Below are 27909 nucleotides of genomic sequence, written 5' to 3'. Positions count from 1 at the left end.
ATGTAGACCCTGATATATGAGACGATATTAGGGGTACCGCTTTTTTGTACAAATGGCAACCAGACAGGCAGTCTTTAACCGCATGCGTGCGGGCGGAATTCCGCTCGTCCGCTGAGTTTTTTAAAACTGCATGTTACGTGACGAGCTGGGCTCGTCATCAGCGTGCGAGCGGGCTACGCCATGACGAGCCCAGCTCGTCATTAGTGTAGAAGGGGTTAAAGTAAGAAGTCTGAGAGGACAGTTATGAAGCGGCTAGAAGGGAGCGCACATAAAGTAAGTAAGAACCAAGTTCAAGCCCCACTGAGGCATTACGAAGGGAGCAGTAGGAAAAAGATGAGTAATGCCCTTAAGAAAGCGATTTACAACAGGGGACTTGAAGAGAGAAGGCTGATCAGGAAGCCTATGAAAGGCTGAAATGGCTGAGAGATAGCCCTTCAGAGTGCCCAGAGCAGAGCCCTGCTGGGCCAAAGACAGAAGGAACAAGAGATCCCCAGAAAGAGGGGCAGAAAGGGGATCCACAGTCTGTCCTGTGTACCATGCCACAAATTTGTTCCATCTGCAGGCTTATACCGGAGGATGGATGCCTGGTTGCCAAGATAACATCACAGACTTTGGGAGGAAGATAAAAGGCTGTCAACTGTTGCCGCTCAATCTCCTCGCTAAGAGGTGGAGACTGGACAGGTTCGGGTGCAGAACCGTCCCCTGCTACTGCGACAGAAGATCCTCTCGAAGAGGCAGTTTGATCAGAGGATCGATGGCCATGTGTTACAGCTCGGGATACCAGACTCTTTGTGCCCAATCCGGAGCCACAAGGATGACTTGGGATCGGTCGCGCTTGATCTTCTTCAGCAGTCTGGGCAGAAGTGGTATAGGCGGAAAGGCGTATAGAAGACAGCAACTCTTCTAGCGAAGAAAAGCGGTGCCTAGCGAGTGCCGCCTTGGAAATTCCAACACGCAGAATTGCTGACATTGCGCATTCTCTTTGGTGGCGAATAGATCTAGCCAAGGCTCTCCCCACTGCGGAAAGAGACCTTGCGCCACCTCAGAGTGATGAAGCCATTTGTGATTCATCATGCACCTGTGGCTGAGTTAGTCTGCCCTGGCGTTCAGTGAACCCCCCAGGTGTTGAACCACCAGGGATATGCCCTAATGTTTCAGCCATGCCCAGAGACGGAGAGCCTCTTGACATAGGGCGACACCACCCTGCCCCGTTAGTTGCAATACCACATGGCGGTGGTGTTGTCCATGAACACCTGCACCACTTTTCCCAAGACAGAGGCAAGGAATGCTTTCAGTGCAAGACAAACTGCCCGAAGCTCCAGAAGGTTGATGTGGAGCCGGGAGACGGCCGGAGACCAGGGGCCTCTGATCTCCGCCTCTCTCATGTGGCCGCCCCACTCTAGAAGTGATGCATCTGTCACCGCCGTGTACTCCGGTTGGGGAAGGGAGAGTGATCTCCCATTGACCCAATACTGGTTCGTTAGCCGCCCCTGCAATTGACGTGCAGTGCTCTCCGAGATCTGAACACAATGAGACAGATTCCCCTCATGCTGTGCCCACTGGAACTTCAGGGTCCACAGCAGAGCCCACATATGCCACCTGGCATGATCTACCAGCAGGATGCAAGAGGCCAAGAGGTCCAGCAGACTCAGTGTCCTTCTGACTGAAACCTGGGATAAAACTGAAAGATCAGAATCCTAGCCCGAATATCACGGAATCGCTGCTCGTGAGGATAAACCCGAAAGTGGGTTGTTTCCAGAACCACTCCGATAAACAGAAGCTTCTGAGCGGGAGTCAGGTGTGACTTTGGCACGTTCATAGTGAACCCCCGTGAGTGCAGGAGGTCCGTCATAGTCTGGAGGTGGGAAATGACTTCCTGGGGCAAGTTATGTTATGTTACATTAATTTGTAACATGCACAGATACCAACACGTGCCCAGAGGTGAATGGAAAATGAACTTTAAGCAAAGAAATGTGTTTTCAGTTTCCTCTTAAAAGCCACTGGATCCTGAATATTATGCAGGGCAAGAGGAAGGGCATTCTAAGCAACAGCAGCCTTCAAAACAAAAGAGGTGCCCCTTAACCTCTGATACTTAAAGCAAGTAACCTGAGCAAAGAGGAAGGGACATAGACTGCAGAGGTCGCGAAGGAACATAAAAGGAAAAACGTTTCTGAAAATAAAGAGGCCCACAACCATGAAGAGCACGATGGGCCTGATCCAATTATTTAAATGTAACTATATCCATCACGGGAAGCCAGTGAAGTGATCGCAACTGATGGTGAACACTGTTCCTAGCCGAAATGCCCAACAGATGGCTGGCTGCCATATTTGGAACCACCTGGAGCTTTTTCAATAGGTAGCCCGGAATACAGCATAGAGGGCATTGGCATAGTCCAGCCGTGACAGAATCAGTGCACAAGTAACCTTTTCCCTCGCCGCCTGGGCTAGAAGAGGAAAACATTTTGTAAGGGTTTTGAGAAGGCCAAAACAACAACCAGCCAACTTCTTAATGTGTGTCGAAAAGGAGAGACTCTCATCAAACCACACCCCCAGATTTTTAACAGGTTTCCCTGTGGAGGTGAGAAAAGGGAACTCAGGTGGCCAGAGCTGTTCTAGGTAGTTAGAAGGAAATTTCCCCAAATAAAAGAATCTCTGACTTTTCTTCAGTGCACTTGAGCTGTGCATCCGCCAACCATTTAAAGATAGAAGATAGACAGTGTTAGACCGGTAGAACAGAGTCCACATTTTTATCCCAGGTAAAAAGCTGCTGGGTGTCATCAGCATAGGCCATCACCTTGGCCCCCAAGTGGAGAAGTGTGGCTCAATGATTAGAGCGGCAGACCCTGACGCAGAGGTCTAGCCTGGGACCAGGGTTCAATTCCCCGCCTCGGCGGGTCTTGGGCTAAAAAATTCCACGGACCTGATAATTCTCGCCTCGGTGCCTATTCCAATCATGGAGTCCCACTCTGCAACTCTGGGCAATAGCTTGCTTAATCTCCACAACGGCCCCCACAACGCTAAGGATGCCTGGCCTCCATCTTGGGGGTGCCCAGGAGTGGACGCCTCACAGGGAAAGCCAGGATGGGTTTCACAGCGGTATTCTTACAAGCGCCGTGAGACCCTTGCCGGTGAGTAGTGCGCTATACAAGTTTCCATTTACAACCCCTCCGCCAGATATATCAGAGGTGTGACATAAGTATTAAAAAGAAGGGGGCTAAAGGAAGACCCCTGGGGGACTCCAGCTGTCACTGACTGAGAAAAGGAGGAGGACGGTGGAAGCCAAAACTGCTGGACCCGCTCCTCAAGGAAGGACCTAAGCCAGGCCCAAACAGCACCTGACACCAATTCCGGCAAGTTGCGCAAGGAGAAGTGAATGCGGGACCGTGTCGAACGCCGTAGAGAGGTCAAGCAAAAGTAATGCTGCTCTCCCGCCAACATCCAAGCACTCACGATGGCTTTCAACACCTAAACCAAGACTGATTCTGTGCTGTGAGCAGCAGGAAACCCTGATTGGGCTGGTTGCAGAAGGCCCTCCCTGTCCACAAATTCCGTAGGATGATTGTTTACTACCTTCTCACACACCTTAGCCAGAGCAGGTAGGAGGGGGATAGGCCAGTAATTACCTGGCCTAAGGGGATCCAATGACGGCTTTTTTAAAAGTGGCAAGATCTTAGCCTGCTTACAGTGGTACAACAGCTTCCTGAAGAGACATGTTGATAACACTATTCACTTCTATGTTCGCGCTCTCTGCTACTGTTGGGCAGGGCAGGACAGGGGTCCGAGGGTGAACCAGACTTTAGACCCTTAAGAATTCTATGAGAATCAAGTAGGTCGACTGGCCTAAATACATGCAAAGAATGGGCAGGATCAACAGATTGAGACACCGAAAATGCCCCAGTACTGTTGTCACAGGATGGAAAAGCCGCCTGCATAGTCTGGATGTTTTCCACAAAGAACCAGGAAAGAGTGTTACACCATGGTGCTGAAGATAAAGACACACTAGCTTGGGCCAGAGGGGATGTAAAGCTCTAAACGATAGCAAACATCTCTTTAGAGTTGTTTGTGGCCGAATCAATACGGGCTACATAACAGCACACGTTACTACTTGTGTAACAATATATCTGTAAGAGACATTAGTTAGTGATAGATTCCTTACCTTAGAATATCCCCAGGCGTCAGACTGGAGACTGGATGGTAGCGGAAAGTTTTTACACTAGCAGTACCTCTGCGCGTCAGTAGGTGGCGTCATGTGGCTCCGCGTCCGTCGCTGGCGTCGTATGCACCGAGATGACATCACGCAGACTACTTAGGCACCACCCATGCGCGCTGATGTCTGTTCTGTACACAACTTTCCGCGCTAGAAACGCAGAGCCATGCAAGAAACTGACCACTGGTACCATGAAACTAGGACCCTGAAAGGGGATGACCTAAACCCTAGAAAATAAGGGCGCAGACCGGGGAGGATCGGTGGGGCGGTAAGGAATCTATCACTTACTAATGTCTCTTACAGATATATCGTTACACAAGTAGTAACTTGTGCATCTGAAAGAGACACGTTAGTGATAGATTCCTTACCTTAGAATAGATACCCCAGCAATACCAACCCTGGTGGTGGGTCTTCAAACAAGAGTACACCAGAAAGTCACGGAGAACAGAACGACCAAAGAAGCAGTCTCTCCGGACTTGACTGTCAAGGCAGTAATGCTTGGTAAACGTGTGCAACGAGGCCCATGTAGCTGCCTGACAAATGTCCTGCAAGGGAATGCCGCGTCCCAAGGCAGTAGTGGCTGCTGTTGCCCTGGTAGAATGGGCTCACAGCCCCACAGGAGGTTCCTTCTTAGCCAATGAGTAACAGGCTTTGATGCAGAGAACGACCCACCGAGAGATGGTCCGTTTGTGCACGGCCCGACCTTTTTTGGCGTCCATGAAGCCAACAAAGAGCTGGTCATTCACCCGGAGCTGTTGTGTGTGCTTCAGCTAGAACGAGAGAACACGTTTTGGGTCCAGACAGTGGAGCCTCTCTTTTAAAGGATGCAGAGGCGGAAAGAAGGTGGGCAAAGTGATGGTCTGCCAGATGTGGAAGGGCGTGACAACCTTTGGTAAGAAAGAAGGACGGGTCCTTAAAACCACCATGTCCGGATAAACAGAAAGGAAAGGAGGTTTGGAAGAGAGAGCCTGGAGCTCACTGGTAGCTATCAGAGGTGATCGCTACCAGGAAAGCCGTCTTGAGAGTAAAAAGATGCAAAGTACAGTTATGTCAGGGCTCGAAGGGAACGCACTTCAGATATATCAAGACAAGGTTTAAGTCCAATTAAGGCATGATGAACAGCACAGGAGGAAATGTGTGCGTAATGCCTTTCAGAAAAAGGTTAACACCCGGGGACTTAAAAAGAGACGGCTGATCTGGAAGCCGTAGAAAGGCAGGGATGGCCGAAAGATAACCTTTGATAGTGCCCAGAAGGCTGATCTGGAAGCCGTAGAAAGGCAGGAATGGCCGAAAGATAACCTTTGATAGTGCCCAGAGCAGAGCACTGCTGGGCTAAAGAAAGAAGGAACAGAAGGACCTCGGAAAGAGGGGCAGAATGGGGATCAACAGCTTTAGCTGTGCACCATGCCACAAACTTTTTCCACCAGCAGGCGTATACTGTTTTAGTGGAGGGACGCCTGGCTGCCAGAATGTCATCACAGACTTCGGGAGGAAGATCGAAAGCTGTCAACTGTCGCCGCTTAATCACCATACATAGAAGTGGAGTCTGGGCAGGTTCGGGTGGAGGACCATCCCCTTCTGCTGTGACAGAAGATCCTCCCGAAGAGACAGTCGGATCGGGGGATCAATCGCCATGTTGAGTAGCTCGGGATACCAGTATCTTTGTGCCCAATCCGGAGCCACAAGAATGACTTGGGCCCAAGCTCCCCTGCCAGAATAGGCCTGGAAATTTCCAAGGCCTATTGAATTTGAGTGGGTCAATTTTACCAAAGGCTGGTTTGCAGTATAAGAACGTTAAAGTCTCAGCATGAGACACTTTCCACGAAAAGTAGGTTATAAAATGATCCGACCATGAGACCGGACAAGGATCCTTAATAGAATAGGGAAGTTGGTGCAAATAGGGTAAAGTATATGGCCGGCCAGATGTGTGGGAAGGCTGACCTGCTGATCAAGTTGAGCCAAGTGTAAGATGTCCAACAGGTCGCTCGTCCTTGAAAAACGCTTGATCAAGATGGATATTAAGATCTCCCAGGATCATATAGTGAGAGAATCTCACTGCCCTTGGAATTACAGCATCTTCCCAGGCCTGAAGAAAAGATCCCACCAGGCCAGGGGGCCTATAAATCAAAGAACCTCCCAGGGTAAAGTGTGCTGAAAAGCGGATGCTGAAGTCAAGAGCCTTACACCCTCCCCACGAAGAGACATCTCCCTACGAAGGTCCCACTTGTTCTTATAAAGGATAGCCACACCTCCCCCTCTCCCCTCCGGGCGATCAGCTCTAGAGATCTTATAGCCCACAGGTGTGGCAAGAGTAATAATAGGATCTGAAGTAGAGTCGAACCAGGTTACAGTCTAGAACAGCAGATCTAGAGAGCTGTCCACTAGAAGGTCGAAAACATCAGAATGATGTTTCCTAAGGGAGCGAGCATTAATAATGGCTGCCAGAATAGGGGGCGCCCTAATCGGCTGACCAGGGGGGAGTACAAGTTTTATCCAAGGTCGCAAGCCCCAAGCACAGCTCAAACCCGCAGGATGGACAAGCATCTTTTGTCACCTCAGACACATCCCAGTTACCAAAATGGCGGCAAGAAGCAAGATCGAGTGCCCGTAGGGCAGCCCCAGTGTAATTCCGTCTGCTCCTAGAGGCTTGCGGGCAGCATGGCTGGCGCTGGCAGCTTCCGGGACGCTGATGGGCCCAGACAGGCTTACCTTAGGCGTGCCTTTTGCGCGACCAGTGGCACGTCGGAAGAGTGCACATTTAAATATCCCCATGTGCCAGAAAAGCTAGAGGGCGAACTGCCACATATGGCGGCTCTTGATGGCACCACGGGTAACCAGGAAGTGAACAGCACCAGCAAGCAGCTTCAATGCAAGGCAGTAATTAGCAGTGATAAAATATGTAAAAACATCACTGTAAAATTTAAAAGTGCAAGTAAGAGGTCAGTGGTCTGTGCAAACTAGTAATTTACCAAGCATGAGTTCAACAATAGCGGAGCGGCAAAGAACCCCTAAGGCGCTTGCGTCCACGCACCACACATTTAAATTTCCCTGTGTGCCAGAAACGCTAGAGAGCGAACTGCCAAAGATGGCAGCTCTCAATGGCACCACGGGTAACCAGGAAGTGAACAGCACCAGCAAGCAGCTTCAATGCAAGGCAGTAATGAGCAGTGATAAAATATGTAAAAACATTGGTTTCAAATTTTAAAGTGCAAGTAAGAGGTCAGTGTCCTGTGCCAAGTTCGCCTTCAACAGCCAGTCGTCGAGATGGGGAAGACTGGAACCCCTGATCTGAGCAGAGGAGCTGCAATCACCGCCATCAGCATTGTGAACACCCGAGGGGCGCACGGTAAACAGAAAGTGCTTGTGGCCCACCGTGAACCACAGGTAAGTCCAACGCTACCATCCAGTCTCCAGGGTGGAGGGCAGACAGGACCCGAGCTAACGCCAACATTTTCAACTTCTTCTTCCAGAGAAAGCGGTTGAAATTCCGGAGATCTAAGATTGGACGCAGGCCTTTGTCCTTTTTGGGCACCAGATAGTAGTGGGAATAGCAACCACAACCTACTTCTGGCACAGGGACGCCATCTATGACTTCCTTGACCAAGAGAGCCCAACATGATGGTGCGCCAGTGAGGGAGGTAATGGAGAATCCTGCCGCTCACTGGCGATTGGTGGTCATGAAAGGTCAGACTAGGAGGGCTTGGAGGCTGCTGCGCGGGGGGGTAGTGGACTAGCCCACTCGCTGGCCCCCTAGACCCACGGCGGTGGGTCCCACGTCCCAGGCTGCGCAGGGGCTAAACAGCTTGCGCAGGCCTGTAGCCCTGGGTGGAACATGGTGGGGCACCCCTTCCGTAGCCACGAAAGGGGTGAAAGGCAGACTGCGCAGGGCGGGTGGTGGAAAGGCCCAGGACTCTAGTGCATTGTCTGCTTTGTAACCGAACAAGCAACGGCCATCAAAGGCCATGTCCATTAGGGTGGCTTGGACATCTCCTTAAAAACCAGTCGACCTCAGCCACGCGTATCGTCGAAGAGCTACCGACGTTGAAATCGCCCTGCCTAGCGAGTCGGCGGTGTCCAATCCACATTGAATGATAAACTTGGCTGCATCTCTTCCCTCTTCAACTGGACAGGACAGTAAGGCCCGGGCCTCCTCCGGGCACTGGGGCAGCAGCTGCATCACTGTGGGTGTAACATGCAGTGTTTACCGACCGCAGTCCCAAGCTGGAGGAGAAAACATCTTCTTCCCAATATGGTCCAGCTTTTTGGATTCCCTATCAGGTGGAGCGGTAGGGAATGCGCCTTTGGACATAAAGGCTTGGACCTCCAAGCTCTCAGGGGAAGGGTGTTGGGAGAGGAAAGTGGGGTCGCCGGGAGCCGGGCGGTGGCGTCGGGCAATCATCCTATTCACAGGAGCCCCTGTGTTGGGCCTGGACCAGGTGCCCAAAAGGATGTCAGTTAGGGCTTCATTACACGGCAGCAGGGGCTCCAAAGAGCTCGCTGCCGGTTGAAGCACATCTGTCAGGAGGTTAATCCTGACTGCCACCATAGGAAGTTCGAGGTTGAGAGCCTCGGCTGCCCTACACAATACCACTGCGTAAGAAGCTCCCTCCTCCGTAACCGCAGTAGGAGGAGACAACATGCCATGGTCTGGAGAAAGTATCCAGATCACTGGCATCCCCCAACTCTTCTCGCCAGTCCGGGTCAGGTAAAGGGTCTTCACTCCCAGTCCTCTTCCGCTTCCACTGTTGCCTGTCCTGAAAGAACCTGGGTAGAACAGGGACGTGGTGCCAGTTGAATTGGTGCTGGTGGAGGTATTAGGAGGTCGACTAGCGCCGATCTGGATCGAGGCCTGGATCCAAGGGGACCCTGCGGTGCTGAGCCAAAGCCACCGGCTCCCCAGCCGAGTCCGCGGGGCCCTAAGGAACGTCAGCGGAGTGTGTCTGCCCAAAGATGGCTTGCATCGCTTTGTAAAAACTTTCGAAGCTGGGCAGGGGTCGCTCCGAGTCCCGGAAAGGGGAGGAAACTCGGAGCCGACCCTTCGGGCTCCGTATGCGGAGCCGCGAAAGGGGCACCAGCCGCATCCCTCGTCACGTCGGCCGACGAGCGGGGAGAAGTCGAAGAGCGACAATGCTTCTTCCACTTCTTCTTGTGCTTTCACTTACCTGAGGATTGCGAAGACTTCGAAGATGGGTGGTGGTGGCTCAGCGACCAGTTCCTCGACCTCCCACGCGACCGGGACCTCAAACGGTGCGAGGCAACTGCCAGGCCCCAAGAAGCTTTCGGTACCACTCCCGAAAAGACTTCGGCTTCATGGTCCGGCAGTCGGAACACAACTTGGGATTGCGGTTGCGTTCCAGGCACCACAGTGTGGATTAGTCACTGCCATCAGTTTTCGGTAGGAACCGCAAGCCTTGAAACCGGGCATCCCTGACGTGCACCAGGAGTCGAAGACTCAAAACAGTGTCGACAAAAGTCGGCAAAAAGTCAGTCAAAAAGTGACTGGCGGTACGGCTCTCTCCGGATCTGCGCTGGCTGGTGTGGAAAAAGAAAGAAAGGACGTCAGCGCGCAAGGTCGGCGTCTGAGTAGTTACAGAGACGTCATCCCAGGGACCACAACACCAACAACGAACACAAAGCCGACCAATGCCACCATTTGATGTGCAGCGTTACTGCTGACGAAAAATTCTACGGATCCAGTCTGACGCCTGGGGGTAATTCTACAAGTAAGGAATCTATAACTATTTCTCTTTAAGATAGTCTCTTTCAGATTATTAGTGCTTGTGTTAAATACAGCGGGACTCTCACCATGACGACGGGGAAGATTCAAGCATGTAAAATCTATGAAAGATTCAATACTGGAAAATGGAGCCAATGAAGGAGGGGCAAAGTTGGTCACAAAGGTGTATATCACGCAAAAGCTTTGTATCCACTTTGACGGACTGCAGACCTGGTGGACATAAAGAGGTTGAGTTTTTTGCACTAATAACGTAATCATTGCCAGTGGTTCAGTTTGCAAATTAATACAATCAAGTTTAAAGGATGGGACACCAGAAGAGGCTCAAGGATCCTAGTATTGGATCTGCAGCTGCATTTGCATTTGCACTCCAAGATTAAAAACATTGAGCTTGCCGTTGTAGACCTTCAATAATTTTACCTTTTTTGGGATTTGGTGTGGTCCAAATTGCAGCACTGGCTCAAGGAGCAGGGCAAGACAGTATTTCTTTCTTCTCTTGAGGAGAGGCAACAGAAAAAGTTCCTGAGAGGTCACCAGGGAGGACTTTAGCTCTGGTGATGCCCGGGCGATAATATTTTTTGGGAAAAATTAGGAAAGATAATGAAAGACTGTGTGTAGTTTGAATGCAGCTCCTTGATGACCGCTCGTAACAGTCACTGTTCTATAGTAAGGTTGTATCTTATGAACTGTGGTAACAAAAGAATCTCTGTGACAAAAGCAGTAATCCGCTCAGCTATCCACAATAAATACAGATCTATAATCTGCACAGTATGCGTTCTTTGCAGCAGGCATATTAACCCTCTATGGTACTTTATGGCAAGTCAAAACTGCCACTACACAAAACTTTAATCTCTCTATCAGGAACATTAAGCGTTATCTTTTTAAAAAAAATACATCTTTATATTAAACCTTCTCATCAGTCATTAAAAGGCTGAATGCATGTACAAGTACATTACCAGGTTGAGATTAATAACAATGATACATCATAGAGGGAACATATAATCACAGTCACTTTGGGAACAATCAAAATGCTGTCTTTTGCGAATATTAAGAGTTATCTTGACATTTGTATTGCTACGCGAAAGCTGGGTGCACATAAAACTCTGCAGAAGGTGGTTTTAAATCGTAAGTTATTGCTAAACATAGCGCCCCCTCTGAGGTCAGTATCCCCTCCCCAGGTCCGCTCCCAGTGCGGCGCATCGAGCGCACTGCCCTAAAGCCAGCCCTGGGTGCCATCTTTTCTAAAGTGGCAAAGATGATCTGCCTCTTGTAACATTTCCTTCCATCCTGGGGTCTACTTGCACTCCTATTCAGAAAGGTTGACTTATCTCCCGAACTTGGGCTTTAGCGGTATTAGCATAGAAGTTGTGCCAACTCTTTCTGTAAGATATGGACCCCTAGACACAACATTCTCCAGCTGCTGTATTTGAATCCAAACACTTGTTGTTTTTAGTTTAAGGACAAATTGACGGAGCAAGCAAGGTGTGGCTGCAGCATAATTACCCCTTTATAGAGGTAGCACAACTGGGCCACAGTCCTAGCATAATCATGTCTGGAAGCAAATGGAATGTGGCTTAAGTCTCATTCTGTTGGACATAGAGATTTTACAAACGAGGAACCTGCAGAGAAGTGAGCTACAGTGTTTGTATTGTGAAGCCCAAAAGAAAAGAAGTGACATGAAAAGTCCTGAATATCATTTTATGCAATTGCTACGCAGTAACAGAAAGTATAGAACAACCTCCTTTCTCATTTCCATTAAATCAGGCTTGTTCCAAATGTTTCTTTGGGCGTTCAAAGATTCATCCCCATACTATTGAACTGGAATTGAAAAACATATCAGCCGCCAAATAGAGGTTACTTTTCTTTCCTGTTACCCAACAAGCAATTAACCCTGTATGAGGGAGGATACCTTGTTTTACAGGAGACAAGACAAACAGATTGTGTTGAGTTGCTGTACTTACAATACACTATTGAGTTTACTACTTCTGCCCAGCAACTGCCACGGATTTTAGTGAGTCCCAGCTAGGGATAATTGGCAGATACTGCTAAAATAGTACTGACACAATAATACACGCCTCAGCCTTCAAATGAAGGTCTTGGCGCACATTGCTTGCTCCAGTGATCGGGGGATTAGACCCTGATCATTAGTCTATTAAAGGGCCAGGCAAATAATTAATAATTAATCAGTAAAAGATTAAGTCTATTATAGATAAACGGTGGGCGACGATTCATCATGGTGAAACTGTAATTACACAATAAAATTAATGTAAACCTTATTTTGGACTCCTAGAAAACATGTGAATTACCTCTTTACTCATTAGACTATTCCCTGCACTCTCCATGCATTTGTTATAAAACTCATAGCAGATGACAGGCTCTGGAAGTGCTTCCAAGAACAGCAACAATGCTTCAGCGATGGAATGACTGCTGCCAGCTGAGTACAGTTAAATTAAGGAAACTGCATTGGAATATAAAAAGTTAATAAACATGAGTAAGGTTAATCACTTTAAATAGTTTGCATGAAAATTACACACACATAGCCTTCTAATCACTTGCATTTCATTTACAGAAGTTTCCATGCTATGAGTAGAAGACACTTGTAAAAATGTGAAGCCCTTTGTCAAGAAATGCCATAATTCTAGCATCAGAATGCATGTTTTGTTCATAAATATAATAGACTTATGATATAGGAACCTGTTGACTGTAGTTTTTCAAAACAACACCAAGCTGCAGCAATAGCGCAATGATCACAATTTGAATATCTGAAAACCTTTGTTTTCCCCACCACAGAAGAAACCTATCCCATGGGATGGCAAGTCGTAAATTCTTATGGGTGCCAACTAAATAGACAGAATTGAAAATAGTTTTAAAAGATATTGGATAGCTTGGATCTAATGTGATGCACCACACCAAGAGCCAACTCATATTTTATGGCTGTCTTCTGGTTTTCTTTGGTATGATAACTCCAAAGTATCTCGTGTCAAAACCTATTTAGACATTGCGAACAACAAATAGTCTGACTAGGACTGAACAAAGAAACAGATGCCTATGGTGCACAGAAAGCACACAGTGATTGAGAAACTTCCCTGGTCAGTAAGGAAATATTCTAGTGATCAGTTGAAAATACAGGTCAAGCAGAACAAAGTCTCATTTATGTATCCCAGTTAACAGACATGACTTATAGATATTATATACACCCCTTAATCTTCTTGCATTGAAAAAACTCAGGGGCATCTTGCAATCCAGGGTGAAACACGTATTTAAATGTGAATATAGACAAATAAAATGACAAACGTTATCATACATCTGTTTACAAATCTATTTTTGGTTGAAATATTCTACAACAACAACAACAAAATCAAGAGTGTTGGGCTCCTATGTTTTCGTCGATCACAGCATCATGCTGACCACCCAGTGAAAAGTGAAAAAATGGAAAGGGGCGACCATTCGGTCCCCCCGAACGTATGGCCGAGTACCACGAGCCCCCCGGGAAGCCATTTTTGGGCGGGAGGCGAGCCTCGGCTGGTATGCCCGAAGCGGCGTAGCCGGGGCGCGCTGTTTCCCGCCCTCGAGTGGGCTGGCCTAGACACTGACGTGGCTGGCCACGCCCAAAAGGCAGGCAGGGGCGGGTTTACGCCCTCCCTGAAGACGGATAAAAGGAGCAACAAGCCAAGAACGCATCCTCTTGTTCCTGTGCTCTGAAGCTGCACCCCCTCGCTGCACGTGAGCTCGAGACGGAACGAAGAGCCATTTTTGAATGTGGTAATCTTTCTTGTTTGTCTTACAGATACTCTGTTGGGGAATGCCTAAGAAAGTTGGAAAGCGAATGACTACCGACCAGATGCTGCGTGTTCTTATGAAAGAGGTGACCGACCTAAAGAAGCGAATGGCGGAGAAAGATGGGGAAGAGGGACCGAAACGTCCGTTGGCTGGAGCAGCTCCGGGAGGAAAAGGCAAGAGGCCCAGAAGGGGAGCAGCTGGAGGGGACATCCCGGTTCCCTGTACCCCACTCGTAGAGCCAACTCCGGTGCCGGCGGGGGGGAATCCGATTCCCGTGGTGGTCACCCCCGTGTCCGGGGAGGATATGCCGCCCGAGCTGGCAGCACAATTAGCAGCGTGGTTGGGTACAAATGACGAGGGCGCCACGGCTAACGGCGCACGGGTTTTGATGAGGCAACTGCGTGAAACAAGGGAGGCGGCTAAGGCAGCATCGCCAGTCATCACGCCGGCCGCGGCAGGAGGAAAGCCACCTGGGTTAGGCTCAGCCACAGATACAGCTTCCGGTTCAGGTAAGCGGCCATTGCCGATTGCGAGGGATGAGTCTGCCCCGTCAAGAAGGGAAAAGTTGGGTCAACATGTCCCTCTAGCCATTAAGGAGAAGATATGGGCTGATGAGTATGTAAACATCTTCTCGTTGCTTACCGATCATTATGAAATGGAATATGTTAAGAGCCAAAAGGAGCTCATGCATCCGAGTGTTTGGCGCGCAAAGATGGCTGCCTTCAAGGTAAATGAGAACATTGGCAATTGGGGCAAGGCGTGGGGGATTTTTACATCCATCTTGGGTGAACGTAGGCCTGAATTGCTGTCTGAATTGCCGATTTATCAGTCGCGGATCATGGGGTATTCCGTGTCACATGGGGGCAATCAGTGGTTCTGTTACGATAATATTTTCAGAAAAGCGAAGGAGCATGATAAAAACTTAACTTGGGATTGTTACGATTCTGTGTCATGGTCAAAAATGGCGGATACTGGTATGTTGAATTTGCCATTAGTAGGGAGTAGTGTGGGGGAGTCCGCCCGCCAATATTCTGGGACCTCCTTTCGTTCAGGTACGAGTAACGAATACCAGTCCAGGCCGAACGGCACCACAGGTAAAAAAGGGAGTTGTTGGAATTTTAACAGGGGTAAATGTACGAGGTCCCAGGGGTCATGCAAATTTAGGCACGAATGTAGCGGGTGTGGGCAAGCGTCCCATCCTGAGTCCATGTGCAGAGCCAAAACGGGTGATAACGGGGGTAGAGGAGGCGCCAAACAGGTCTGAAATAGTCCGAGGGGCGCCTTTACCTACTCCGATTGATACCATGGCAATGATTCCTTGGCTCAGCGAATACCCGGACCACGCTTCCGCTGGGGTGTTGCGGAACGGGTTTTCATATGGTTTCCGCATCCCAGTGGGGGAGTTTCAGGGTTTAGCGAAATGTAAAAACCAAATATCAGTCTTGCAGCACACGACCGTGGTACAGGAGAAAATTGGGAAAGAGGTGGCTCGAGGTCGAGTCGCCGGTCCGTTTAATGTGCCACCGGTTGCTAACTTTGTTTGTTCCCCCTTAGGGGTGGTCCCCAAGAAGGACCCGGGTGAGTTTCGGCTGATACATAATTTATCAGCCCCACGTGGTCTTTCCGTAAACGATGCGATAGACCCGGCAGTGTGTTCAGTACGGTATGCATCTTTCGATGAGGCCGTAGCCATTTTGAATCGCCTAGGGCCCGGTGCGCTGATGGCGAAATCTGATATCGAGTCAGCGTTCCGGTTGCTCCCGGTACATCCAGACGATCAGCGTCTTCTTGGTTTCACGTTTCAGGGACACTATTACATGGATAGATGTATGCCAATGGGGTGCTCTATATCTTGTTCCTATTTCGAGCAGTTCAGTTGTTTCCTGCAATGGGTCTTCACAAGGAAGACGGGGTTTCATCAGGTTATGCATTATCTCGATGATTTTTTGTTTCTAGGGGCAGCCGGGGACCCGGAATGTGGTCAGGCTTTGAATGCATTTTGTGTCTTAATGAACCATTTTGGTGTGCCATTGGCACCCGGTAAGACGGTGGGTCCTTCGACTTGCCTCGAGTTTCTGGGGATCGAGCTCGACTCGGAGGAGGGTTGTTTTCGTTTGCCAAGAGAAAAAGTGCTTAGGTTCAGGGCATCCCTGGAGACGTGTATTAGTCAGTCTAAGGTTAAGCTGCAGCAATTACAGCAATTGGTGGGTCAGCTGAATTTTGCCCTGAGAGTAATACCGATGGCCCGCCCCTTTTCCCGCTCGATCGCTCAGGCCATGGTCGGCATGAAGGAGGGTCACCATCGCACGAGGCTCTCGGCCGAGGTTCGCCAGGACATGCGCATTTGGTTGGCATTTCTGGCGGATTTCAATGGTCGAGTTGTCTGGAACAAACCGGCGGTGTCCTCCGAGGAGCTGGGGCTGTGGACAGATTCGGCAGGGAGCATTGGGTTTGGTGCCATCTTTGGCACACAGTGGTCGGCTCAAAAATGGCCGTCGTGGTGGCATGCTGATGGGTTGACGAGTAACATTGCTTTTCTTGAACTGTTCCCCATTCTGGTGGCCCTGAAAACTTGGCCTGAGGGGTTTAGAGATCACTCTGTGGTATTCTGGTCTGATAACATGACCGTGGTTGAGTGTATCAATAGCCAGGCGGCACGATGCAAATGGATCTTGAGGCTGCTGAAAGAAATTGTCTTGTTGTGTATGCAATTGAATGTCCTATTTAAGGCAAGACATGTGCCGGGAGTGATGAACCAAGCGGCTGATGCTCTTTCTCGTTTCCGTATGCAGGCCTTCTGGGGTTTTCTGCCCACAGCGGACCCGGTGGCGGCACCCTTTCCCGAAGCTCTCTGGTCTCTCGGTGCCCCGAACTACGAAACCTCGTGGGAGAGAGTTTAGCACCCAGGACAAGGAAGGCATATGAAGGGGCGTTCCGTTCCTATTTGGCCTTTTTGGGGACTGCTGGAGGGGAGCTTTGGGGCCAGGAGGAGTGGGTAGTAAATTTCCTGCTGTCTTTACATCAGGCAGGCAAATCTGTGGCTACTGCCCAGAGGCATCGGGCAGCCATTTCCTTTATGGCTAGGGCTTATGGGATCCAGGACCCGACAGCGTCTTTCGTTGTACAAAAAGCGCTACGTGGGTGGCAACGCCTTGAGGGTCGCAGAGTAGATGAAAGGCGCCTGATAGGTCTGGATAGGCTGGCCCTGTTATTATCTGTACTCCCTTCAACGTATTCATCCCAGTATGAAACAGTGTTATTCCGAGCCGCTTTTGCGCTGGCATTCCATGGGGCTATGCGGGTAAGCGAACTAGTGGCGAGGAACAAGCGGGATGTGACGGGGGGACTGTGCCGAGAGCACGTTCAGGTCAGAGGGGAGACAATGTCCATCTCGTTTGTCAGGTCCAAGACCGACCAGGGTGCGATGGGGGACTGCATAATCATACAAAGGATCCCCGGGTCCTCCATGTGCCCGGTAAGTTGCGTAGAGGAATATTTAGCGCAAAGGGTGACATCATGGGGGGGGACATTGTTGCGACACGCTGACACCACCCCACTGACGAGGTTTCAGTTTCAGCGGGTGCTTGCGATGTCAATCTCCGCTGCGGGCTTGAACCCCGGCGAGTTTGGGACCCATTCCTTTCGGATAGGGGCTGCTACAGAGGCTACAGCCAGGGGTCTGAATGTCGAACAGGTTAAACGTGTGGGGCGTTGGTCCTCGAACTGTTATAAAAGGTATGTGCGGTTGCACATGTTGTGAAGCTGTAATGATGTACTCACGCTTCTTGTTTTTCTTTGGTTTTCAGTTGTGCAAGCCTACGAGGCGGGGCGTACTGTGCAGTCGACCCAACACCGGGTCAGCGGTCAGACATCACCGGCTGTGAAAAAGGAGGTGTGGGTCGTGGGCCACTCATACGTGAGGCGGGCCGCGGACGTATTCAAAGCAGGTGACATGATTCACGTGGCTGGGGAATACGGGTACAGTGTGTCCTTCTACGGAAAGGGCGGGCTCTGTATTGACCAGTTTCAATCATTTTTTGAGGATTTGTTAGGGCGGACGAGGTCACCGCCGGCTATAGTCATAGTACATCTTGGGGGCAACGATTTGGTGTCCACTGGTAGACGACTACTTCTTGAGGCAATGCTTTCCACTGTAAGTTGGTTAGCGAGAAGAGTTCCAGGGTGCACAATCGCATGGTCCCATATGATACCGCGAAAAGTGTGGCGGGGGGCTCTTTCAGTTTCTGCTCTGAATCATTCAGTAAGGAAGATTAATAATAAAGTGAGTCGATTGTTCCGTTCAAGTACACTGCATTCTATTCCGCATGGTTGTATTAAAGGGGACAGTATGTATTTGGGTGATGGTGTTCATTTGTCCCGGGTGGGGAACGAGTTACTCATAGGAGACCTGATAGCTTGGCTGGGGACTTTAAGACATGACCTTTAGGTAGGAGTGTGGGGGGTCCGGATAGCCGGTCAACTATCCGGCCTGTGGCGGTAAGGTCATGATCGGTGAGCACTAATTGGTAGATCCCTATGAGTGGGCGTCACCCATTACGGATGGGAGCGCTCGAGGGAGGTGGCCATTGGCCCCTCAACGGGTAGGCGGTCCCTTCTAAGGATGGGACGCCGAAAGGAAAGGCGGTCAAGGCCCCTTCCTGGGTAGGAGGGGCTACAGCCCCCTCCTGGGGAATTTCCCGGGGCCAGGATATCTGCGACGGCAGATGTGGTAAGTTGTGTGGGGTGTGGGAGGGGGTCTACGCTACCTTCTAGATACCTCACACGAGTCCTCGAACGACCTTTAAGTGGCGTCGAGTTTATTGGGGCCCCCGTCAAGTCAAGGGAAATTGGTAGTTGCACTTGAGGTACACCTCTGTGCGGTCGCCCCTCACAAGTGAGGGGGATAGATATTTCGGGTTTAGGGATCTTGACACCGGTTACGACCTTGCCGTTGGCCCTTAAACGTTAGGATGTACAATTTCAAAATTTCAAGTTAATGTTTTGTAGGATGTTAGTTCGGCTAGGAGAACCTTTGTATTAGAGAATATGTTAAGGTTAGCCAAAACATCGCAATGTGGTAATGAAATTGTACATAATATGAAACTGTTATTTTAATGTTTAATTTTGTTTCATATTTTAATAAATACGGCCGGGAGGGTCACTCCCTCCCGTCTTCCAAAAAGTTCAGAACTGTTTCCGGTTTCCCATCCTTGGGGAGTGTGTTGAGAGGGGGTGGCGGGTATTGCGGCCATATGTGGCCCAGCATAAACAAGGAATAGAAGAAATTACATTTGTTAAGAAAATGAAATACTTTAATTCCACAAGTGTATCAACTGTCAGAGGCAAAAAATATATTGCTGCATTTCCAATTAAGTGCATCAGAATTTTAATAAACTGTGTGCCTAGGCATCTAAAGAAATATACAGAATGTGCCAGATATGTAAACTATTGCATTTTCGTCCAAATCCTTAAGAGTCAAGCCTTTGGATACAGAATTCTCATTCGGCAAATCAAGTGTGGACTAGGGTCTTCATAAATATACTTTCAATTGTTTTATTGTTTACATGTGTGTCAGAAGATCCATAATAACCAAAATGCATTTTAGATAACGGTTTGCTTTATTTAGTAATAACAGATCATGCAGACCTGAATGGACAAAGGAGAAAAAAGTAGGGGCTCCTTAAAATTGAGGTTCCCATTTAAACTCAAACTACTTATTTGCTTCTCCCACAAAGTGTTGCTCTCTCTCTAGTGTGCTTCTCTCCCACCCACCATGTTGCTCTCTCAGTCATGTGCTTCTTTACACCTCCTCCTCACTCACCTTTATTTTTTGGGGTTTCCACCTCCCATTCCCAGTTGTATGCATTTAACATTGCCCCGACTGTCTTCTCTGTACCCTCACTGATCCGTTTTCTTTTCATCTTAATGTCATTTAAAAAAATGTTTGGGAGGGTGCTGCAGCAAATTGCGGCCGGCCTTTCCTACTTCCAAAAAACGCTTTTACACTACTCCTATTTAATTTTTTTACATTTACAGATCTATACAGGATCAGTAAATAAATGGCATATGCATTCTTTTTGCATTTCATAGGAACATCCATGTGTAATGTTGAATTTAAATGCAAACGTCATTACGCATGTGTGCACCTTCGAAATTACGCAGCCACTAGTATTGGCCATAGCATCACTCTTTTTTTTTCTTTTGGCTGGTGCTGCACGTCAAGGGCAAAAATTGCTTCTTTCCCAATGCTGCATAGAATCACCAATTGATTAACATACAAAGGGACCCCCTGCAAAGCACAATAAGTCCTAGGGCAGGGAAAATACAACTAGAGGTAGTAAATACCTAGGCAATTAACTGGGCATACAAAGACCTATAACACACTCATTGATATATGAAAAGACTCAGTGTACTACACATTTATATTAAAATTTACATTTTATTCTTATAAATTCATAATAAAAACAATCCGATCCAGGATATTAAGACATACTATATTTAACGACATATTAACAAATTATAAAATACATTTATACAAACAAATATGAAGAAATTCAATATACAAAATTGAAAACATACAACACAATAACATATAGACATAGATTCATTTTTGATTATTGGAACAAAGTGGCTAGATGGTGGACAAGTTCTTATTTTTGTCTATGCGCGTTTCGGCGTTTGAACGCTTTCCTAAGGACAGCCACAGCAACCTGAACAAACAGAGATGAACACATATATATGACATAAATACATAAAAAATTGTGCACTGAGTCAGCAGCGCCTATGATGAACATAACACATGATATTACTAGAACCTTAACTGATTAAAACAATTTTCTGTGTAAATTAAGCACAACACTACAAGTGCCAAATTCTAATATAACACATGTAGACAAAAATAAGTACTTGTCCACCATTTAGCCACTTTGTTCCAATAAGCAAAAATGAATATGTCTATATGTTATTGTGTTGTATGTTTGAATTTTGCATATTGAATTTATTTGTATTTGTTTGTATAAATGTATTTTATAACTTTCTAATATGTTGTTAAATATAGTATGTCTTAATATCCTGGATTAGATTGTTTTTACTATGAATTTATAAGAATAAAATGAACATTTGAATACAAATGTGTCGTACACTGAGTCTTTTCATATATCAACTAGCAGCCCACCCCAGCGTTGCCTGCGGCAGAAAGGGGCTGGGGGCAGTACACCCGCTCCCGCCCCGACCCCCTCCCGCACCGACTCCCTCCCGCCCCTACTCACTCGCGCCCCCTCCCGCCCCGACTCACTCGCGCCCCCCTCCCGCCCCGACTCACCCGCGCCCCCCTCCCGCCCCGACTCACTCGCGCTCCGACATTTGCATCACACAGTCTCACTTTCCCTTTCCTTACCTGTGCCGCCGCTCCCCACTGCACAGCCGCTCGTCACTGCACCGCCCTCCTCCTTTGTCATCACGCACGACGCGTAGCGGCCAGCGCTAGGTCCCGGTCGGCGCTACTTTCAGGGGACTACTTTGTTTACAAACGTAATTTTTTTAATTTACTTTTTAAAAAAAAAATATATAGCTTATGTCCATCTACACACCCTGACATTTTCATAGATGTATAGGTGTGTAGATTGGCGCTGTGGTTCCCGAGTTTACCTGGCCAAAAGGTGCAAGTTCTCTCTTTATAATAGTAGTATAGATATAGATGAGTGTGTTATAGGTCTTTGTATGTCCAGTTAATTGCTTAGGTATTTACTGCCTCTAGTAGCATCACCAATTGGTCATGATGCCATCTCTTAGGCGGACTGAATAATGTGATCTTGATGAGCCCCAGTTTAAAACAATTGACACGTCAATTCAGCTTGCTGTTGATATTCATTGTTTAAAGAGACAATAATCTGAGAAAAAAAGTAGATTTTTCCGTTGTTTGGAAAACTGTTATGGTGCAAGAGATTTTTACTGTCTGTACTCTTGACGAATAAGGTAGTCAATAGTTTTCTGTTGTTAGGGCTAGGCTTAGCTTCTTAAGTGCAAGTCCAGGGTGTGCAGTGCAAAGAGGACTTCTAAAATGTGTACTGTTGGCTAGAAACTTTACCTTTATTGGAATCTCTTAGATCAATGGTGAAAGCCTCACTAGGATTTGAGGTGTCACTCTTCCTATGCTGCCTTTTGCTGTATCAAAAACTTAACAAGCTGAAGCCCCTCAGTATTGTAGGGTGAGTGCTAGCACTTCGAAAGGTCCTATGACATTGTAAAGTTGCTCAAACGTGCTCCTTATCTTCAAAATACATTAGGCTGAATGAATATTTCGGAAGGTGGCTGCATGGTGCTGTAGAGATTATATTTAGTCACCATTTTGGCTTTCCTTTTTCAACTTAGCATCTTTTTCTAATGGTGGTTGGAGCATATTTTCACTAACACGAGAATGTGCCCCACACACATTTATTCATGGAAGACATTGTTGCCCGGTAGTCTACAGAGTTAGTTACAGGGTTACACTTATTAGAACACGATGACCTGATTTTATTTTTGTACATGTAGAAGACGACTCTTCTGCTTCAGACTAATGAAGGATGTTGTTCAGTGCCACTGCCAAAATCTGATAAGGCCAGTATGTTTTTTTAACAGCGTCCATGCTGAATTCAGTGAGAGGCACTTCACACCAGAGTAATCATGGAAGACACTCTGAGCTGTAACTGGGATGCAGCTCTGCAGGCCAGACCTTCATCCTGAGTAGGAAGATAGCGGCGCAAGCAGTAGTGTGCAGGCCTGCACACTCACACTGGTGCATTCGTTAATGCACGGAGGCAGGCTTCCTGAGACATCATACCAATGTATGGGGTTAGATCATTCCAACAGGCCTGGCAAACAGGTACTCCAGACATGCTCTCATTAGCATAGAGGTATTGGTGATAGATAGGAGTAAACTTAGTAATATTAGGAACAAATAACATGGTTGAAATTTTGTTTTTTTCACCATTTTAATAATGCTTACAACAATGTGTTTCATATTTCTAATAATCGCAGTCCAGGTTTTATTTACAAAGATTTGAGTTTTTCAATAAATGTTTGAAAATGCATTATCATATCTTTTCTTTGTGACACCTTCGGCATGGCAATCGAAAAGGTTAGATCTGTTACCACTAATGCCTTGATAAGCAGAGTCATGTTTGAGGTTACCACCAACATCTATAAACTCTGTAAGGTTTGGAGTGTAGCTGGGGTACTGTGAGCTAGCCAAACCAACATTTACTGATTATCTTAGAAAACTCAGACCTGATTTATATTTCTGCAGATCGGTTTCTCCGTAACAACTAGGACGGATATCCCGTACGCCAAAATATCAATCACATAGGATATAATGGGATCTATATTTCGGCAGACGGGATATCCGTCCCCGTTGTGACAGAGTAACCGATCCGCTGAAATGTAAATCAGATCCTCAGTCTCTATATTATGAAGTATTGTTTATCTAAATACAGGCCTATTAAATTTGTAGGAACCTTAAAAGATAGCACCACCAAAGTGCTAGGTGTGGTACCTATTTAATGGGTCTGCTTAGTAGTTTACTGGTGTGTGTCCAAGGCCCCCATACTACCTTTTTATGGAGACGTCTGTGGTGATATCCTTCTCATCTTAATAGGGAGCACCTATTTATGTCTGTAGGTTGATTACGTTTGATCTTTTTAAAAGGATAGGCCCTTATAGTGTTTTCCTTTCTTTGAGTTCATTAAATATGGCACAACCAGTGGTCATGCCTATTGATTGCAGAGAAGCAGAAACCGCTCATTTTGCTAGATATGGGCTCACCAATGGCGGCGGAGAGGATACCTTCGTGGTTACGGCACACAAAGTATATAAATGTTACTTTTTTTATTCCTGGATTAATTTTCCTGCAGTTCCAGCTGCATATAGACCATATAAATATATAGAAATACCATTAACTCACTAGGAACATCAAAATTGTTTCCAAGACGCTCTCCCATATACACTTTAAATGTCGGACTGGGCCCTCTCAGTAATGAAGGGGCAACCTAGCCAGTCTTAGCAGGCTACACGCCTTATCCACATACAAATGCATTAAATAAGCGAGAGACACTTGCTCTCTTAAACCATTTGGTTAGGCTGTATTGAGAGCGGATGCAGTACATTATGCGTACGGGATCCTTTAGCTGGACAGTCAGAGTTAGCTATGCCCTGCTATTAGTCCAGTTACCATTAATGTGATTATGGGTAAAGTCCCTACTAAACGTGATGAAATTCCATTTTGGATTGCACAAAAGCAAATCAGCTTGAGGCAGTATTTCCCCATACGGGACCGCATGATAAATTTAGAATTCTCACTATGTGTCTTCCACTTGGTGTGGTTCCCACAGTTGAAGAGTCTAATACATGGGTACTGTATTTGCTGCCATTTACACCATTACTCGTGGTACCCCAACTGCAGTTTTACCCGAAGTCCCTAAAAACATTCAGGTTGAACATGGAGTGTTGCTGCTCTGGACTTGGGGATGAAACTCTTTGGCAACTTTGCCACAGCGTCCTCAATTATTTTAGTAATATAAAAGGGGAGACATCTTCTTTAGTGATACACCAATGGCTCACTTTAGTTCTCCATGCAGATCAGGAACGCAAGCTGCGTAAATTAATTTGTGAAAGCTAATCATCTATAGGTGGTGATAGTTTAGGAACCAGACCTAATAGGCTACAACTTACAGGCAAATTTGATGCCGAACTTAAAAACCAAACACCTGAGGCTTCTAAAAAGTGCTGGGACAGAAGCAAAACTAAAGCTAAAACACGGACTGGATCTCCGCAACCAGAGTCTTTAGAAAAACATTACAATTTACATAAGCATGACAAAATTAAAGAGCCCGATAAGTAACAGTATTCTGATACACGTCCTTCTCATTCCTTGCAGAACTCTACAGAGAAGTGGTCAGAGAGAGGGGAACGAGGTGATAGTATACCGTAGGAATATGTGAAACCAAAAACAGACTCACAGCGCGCATTTGATGGTAACAAAAGAAAAGGAAGAAAAACTTCCACAACAAAATGGACAATTTAAAAAGAAATAAGCGGATGGAATTTCAAATAAATCTACCACAAATCTCAGAACTCTTCTTCTGAACATGAAATGGGTGAGAACTCTTCTCGACTGTGCAGCAGAGGTCACAATAGGTCACCAGACTACTCAGGAGTTTCTGATAGTGTGACCAACTGATGAATATGTGCAAGTTGAAACTTCAGATCAGCGGCTTAGCCCTCCTGATAGACTTTATGATGTGTACATACACATTGAGGGTCTCAAACCGCATAATATTACATTAATATTGTAAAAGGGCCTAACAATGAATCTGAATGTACATGTCATCTATCCCCACAGTTTATCAAAGGGGATACCGACACCAAATTGCTTGGGAGATACCATGTTACAAAATACCTATCTGTTGCCTTTAAAACAGAGTAGTAACAATCTACCCTGATATGCCTGTTGACTTTACATTATGCTTTTCACAATCATTTGTCAGGCCTACAGCCTTTATTGAATATGTTTGTTGTAGGCAATGAAGGATAAATCCATTCTCATTTATTTGCCACCGTTAGCAACTCAGGCCTACTGTGTTGGTTCATAAGACTTCCCTCAAGGGAAACATCAGGTATTGTATAAAAAAATGACAAATGTGTACAAAATACAGTTGTCAAAATAATACAAAATTACTACTTTTGAGCCTAATGAACAAGTTACTTACCTTGGGTAACGCTTTTTCTGGTGGATACAGTATCTGCCTGTGGATTCCTCACCTTGTGAATATCCCATGCGTCAGCAACATTCGGAAATTCTTTTGTAGCTTTGCGCCGATGTGGACAACATCATAGAGGCACGGCATCGTGTGCGGCTCTGCTGACGTCACAGACTCCATAATAGGCCCACGTCGGCGTGATGACATCAGTTCCGCCCTTTTATCCGTGCCATCGAGGCACACGGACGGATCAACAACAGTAGATATACACACAAACTACATAGTACCAAATATACAAAATAACACACACAGTGTGTATCCAATGCAGGAAAGAAATTAAAATAACATATTTCCTTTGACAATAAAATATTAACATTACAGTGAATCAGGTATAGAAGAGTGGACAACAGGGAGGCGGGTGGGTCAGTGAGGAATCAACAGGCAGATACTGTATCCACCAGAAAAAGCGTTACCGAAGGTAAGTAACTTGTTCTTCTGATGGATACATCTGCCAGTGGATTCCTCACCTTGTGAATAGAATCCCACAGCAGTCCCCACTCCCGGAGGGAGTCCACTCTCCTATACCAGAAAATCCTGGAGGACAGAACGCGCAAAGTGGCCGTCCCTCCTCACTTCGGAATCCAAGCAGTAATGCTTCGCGAAAGTGTGGAGGGAAGCCCCCAAGTCGCTGCTCTACAAATGTCCTCTACAGGAACACCCCTAGACAAAGCAGATCTTGCTCTAGTGGAATGAGCTCTTAAACCTTCAGGAGGTTCCTTACCCGCCAGAGAGTAGCAAATCTTGATACACAAGACAATCCATCTCGATAGTGTGCGCTTGTGCACCGCCTTGCCTCTTCTGTCACCCACAAAACCAACGAAGAGCTGGTCATCCACTCTGAACTCTCTAGTTCTGTCCAGGTAGAAGCTCACTGCCCTCTTAGGGTCCAGGCGATGAAGTCTCTCTTGCTCCTTGGAAGGGTGAGGGGGAGGATAGAAGGTAGGAAGGGTAATGGACTGCCCCAGATGGAAAGAGTTACCACCTTAGGCAGAAAAGCAGCCCTGGTCCTGAGTACCATTCGTTCAGCATGAATGGTCAAGAATGGGGGCTTTGAACTAAGAGATTGAAGCTCACTTACCCTCCTTGCCGAGGTAATCACAATTAGGAAGACCGCTTTAAAAGACAACAATCTCAAGGGACACCTGTGTAAAGGTTCAAAAGGTGAACCCATTAAAAAAGTAAGCACAAGGTTCAAGTCCCATTGAGGCACAATAAAGGGAGTAGGAGGAAATGTATTCATGAGACAGACCATTTAAAAATCTCAAGACCACAGGAGATTTAAACAAGGATGGCTGATCCGGCAGACAGAGAAAAGCCGACAAAGCCAAAAGATAACCCTTGACCGTAGCAACAGCAAAACACTGCTGCTCCAAAGAGAATGCAAATTGAAGAATATCAGACAATTTAGCCTTCAAAGGGTCAATGGACTTCTCTCCACACCAAGAAACAAATTTAGTCCATCTATAAGAATAAATAGATTTGGTGGAATCACGCATGGCTGATAAAATGACATCCACCACATCAGGTGGGAGAGAAAAGGAATTCAGGTTGCCCCGTTCAATCTCCAGGCATGAAGGTGTAAGGTCTGGAGGTGGGGGTGTAGAATCCGCCCCTCCATTTGAGAGAGGAGATCTGCCATGAGAGGGAGACGGAGCGGCGGGCACGAGGAGAGGTGGAGAAGATCGCTGTACTACACCCTTCTTGGCCAATCCAGACACTGTGACCCTACTCCTCCCTGCTTGTTGACATACCACATCGCGGTCGTGTTGTCTGTTAGGACCTGAACCGACTGACCGTGAAGGGAAGGGAGGAAGGCCTTGAGCGCCAGACGTATCGCCCGTAACTCCAAAAGGTTGATGTGAAGCAACCTTTCCTCTGGAGACCAAAGACCCTTGATCTCCAGGTCCCCCAAATGAGCACCCCACCCTAGGGTGGATGCATCCATTTTCACTGTGGCCACCGACGGAGGCAGCTGAAAAGGCTTTCCTTGAGACAGATTGCATTCCACGCCCCACCAAGACAGATCCACCGCAGCTTCTCTGGAGATCCTGACTGACTCCCTGAGATCTCCGTTGTGCTGATACCACTGCCTGCGGAGGTACCACTGGAGCGCCCTCATATGCCAGCATGCATGGTTGACAAACAGAATGCAAGAAGCCATCAGACTGAGCAGACGAAGGACCTTCAGGACTGGAACGACCGCTCAATTGTGAAATAAAGGAATCATTTCCTGTATGTCGCAAATTCGTTGTGGAGGAGGAAATGCCCGACATACAGTTGTATCCAATACCGCACCTATGAACAGGTTGCGCTGGGAGGGCACCAGGTGAGATTTGGGTACATTTATCGAAAAACCCAACCTGTACAACAACTGAGTTGTAACCTGCAGATGA

At 47.2% G+C, this 27909-nt stretch overlaps 1 protein-coding gene across 3 annotated transcripts in view; it reads right to left on the bottom strand.

The window, feature by feature from the left end:
- INPP5B (inositol polyphosphate-5-phosphatase B) overlaps window positions 1–27909 on the bottom strand; it is a 783203-nt gene that overhangs the window by 40926 nt on the left and 714368 nt on the right. For all 3 annotated transcript variants that reach the window (XM_086956440.1, XM_086956441.1, XM_086956442.1), the window contains one exon: window positions 12248–12375. In XM_086956440.1, the coding sequence (XP_086812566.1) occupies window positions 12248–12375 (128 nt within the window). The remainder of the gene's footprint in view (window positions 1–12247; window positions 12376–27909) is intronic.

The sequence above is a fragment of the Lissotriton vulgaris genome, chromosome 2_1 (genome assembly GCF_964263255.1).
Source record: "Lissotriton vulgaris chromosome 2_1, aLisVul1.2, whole genome shotgun sequence".
In the NCBI taxonomy this organism is placed as follows: Eukaryota; Metazoa; Chordata; class Amphibia; order Caudata; family Salamandridae; genus Lissotriton; species Lissotriton vulgaris.
Note: the sequence above shows the minus strand (reverse complement) of the source record. Positions and strands in the feature narration are given on the sequence as shown.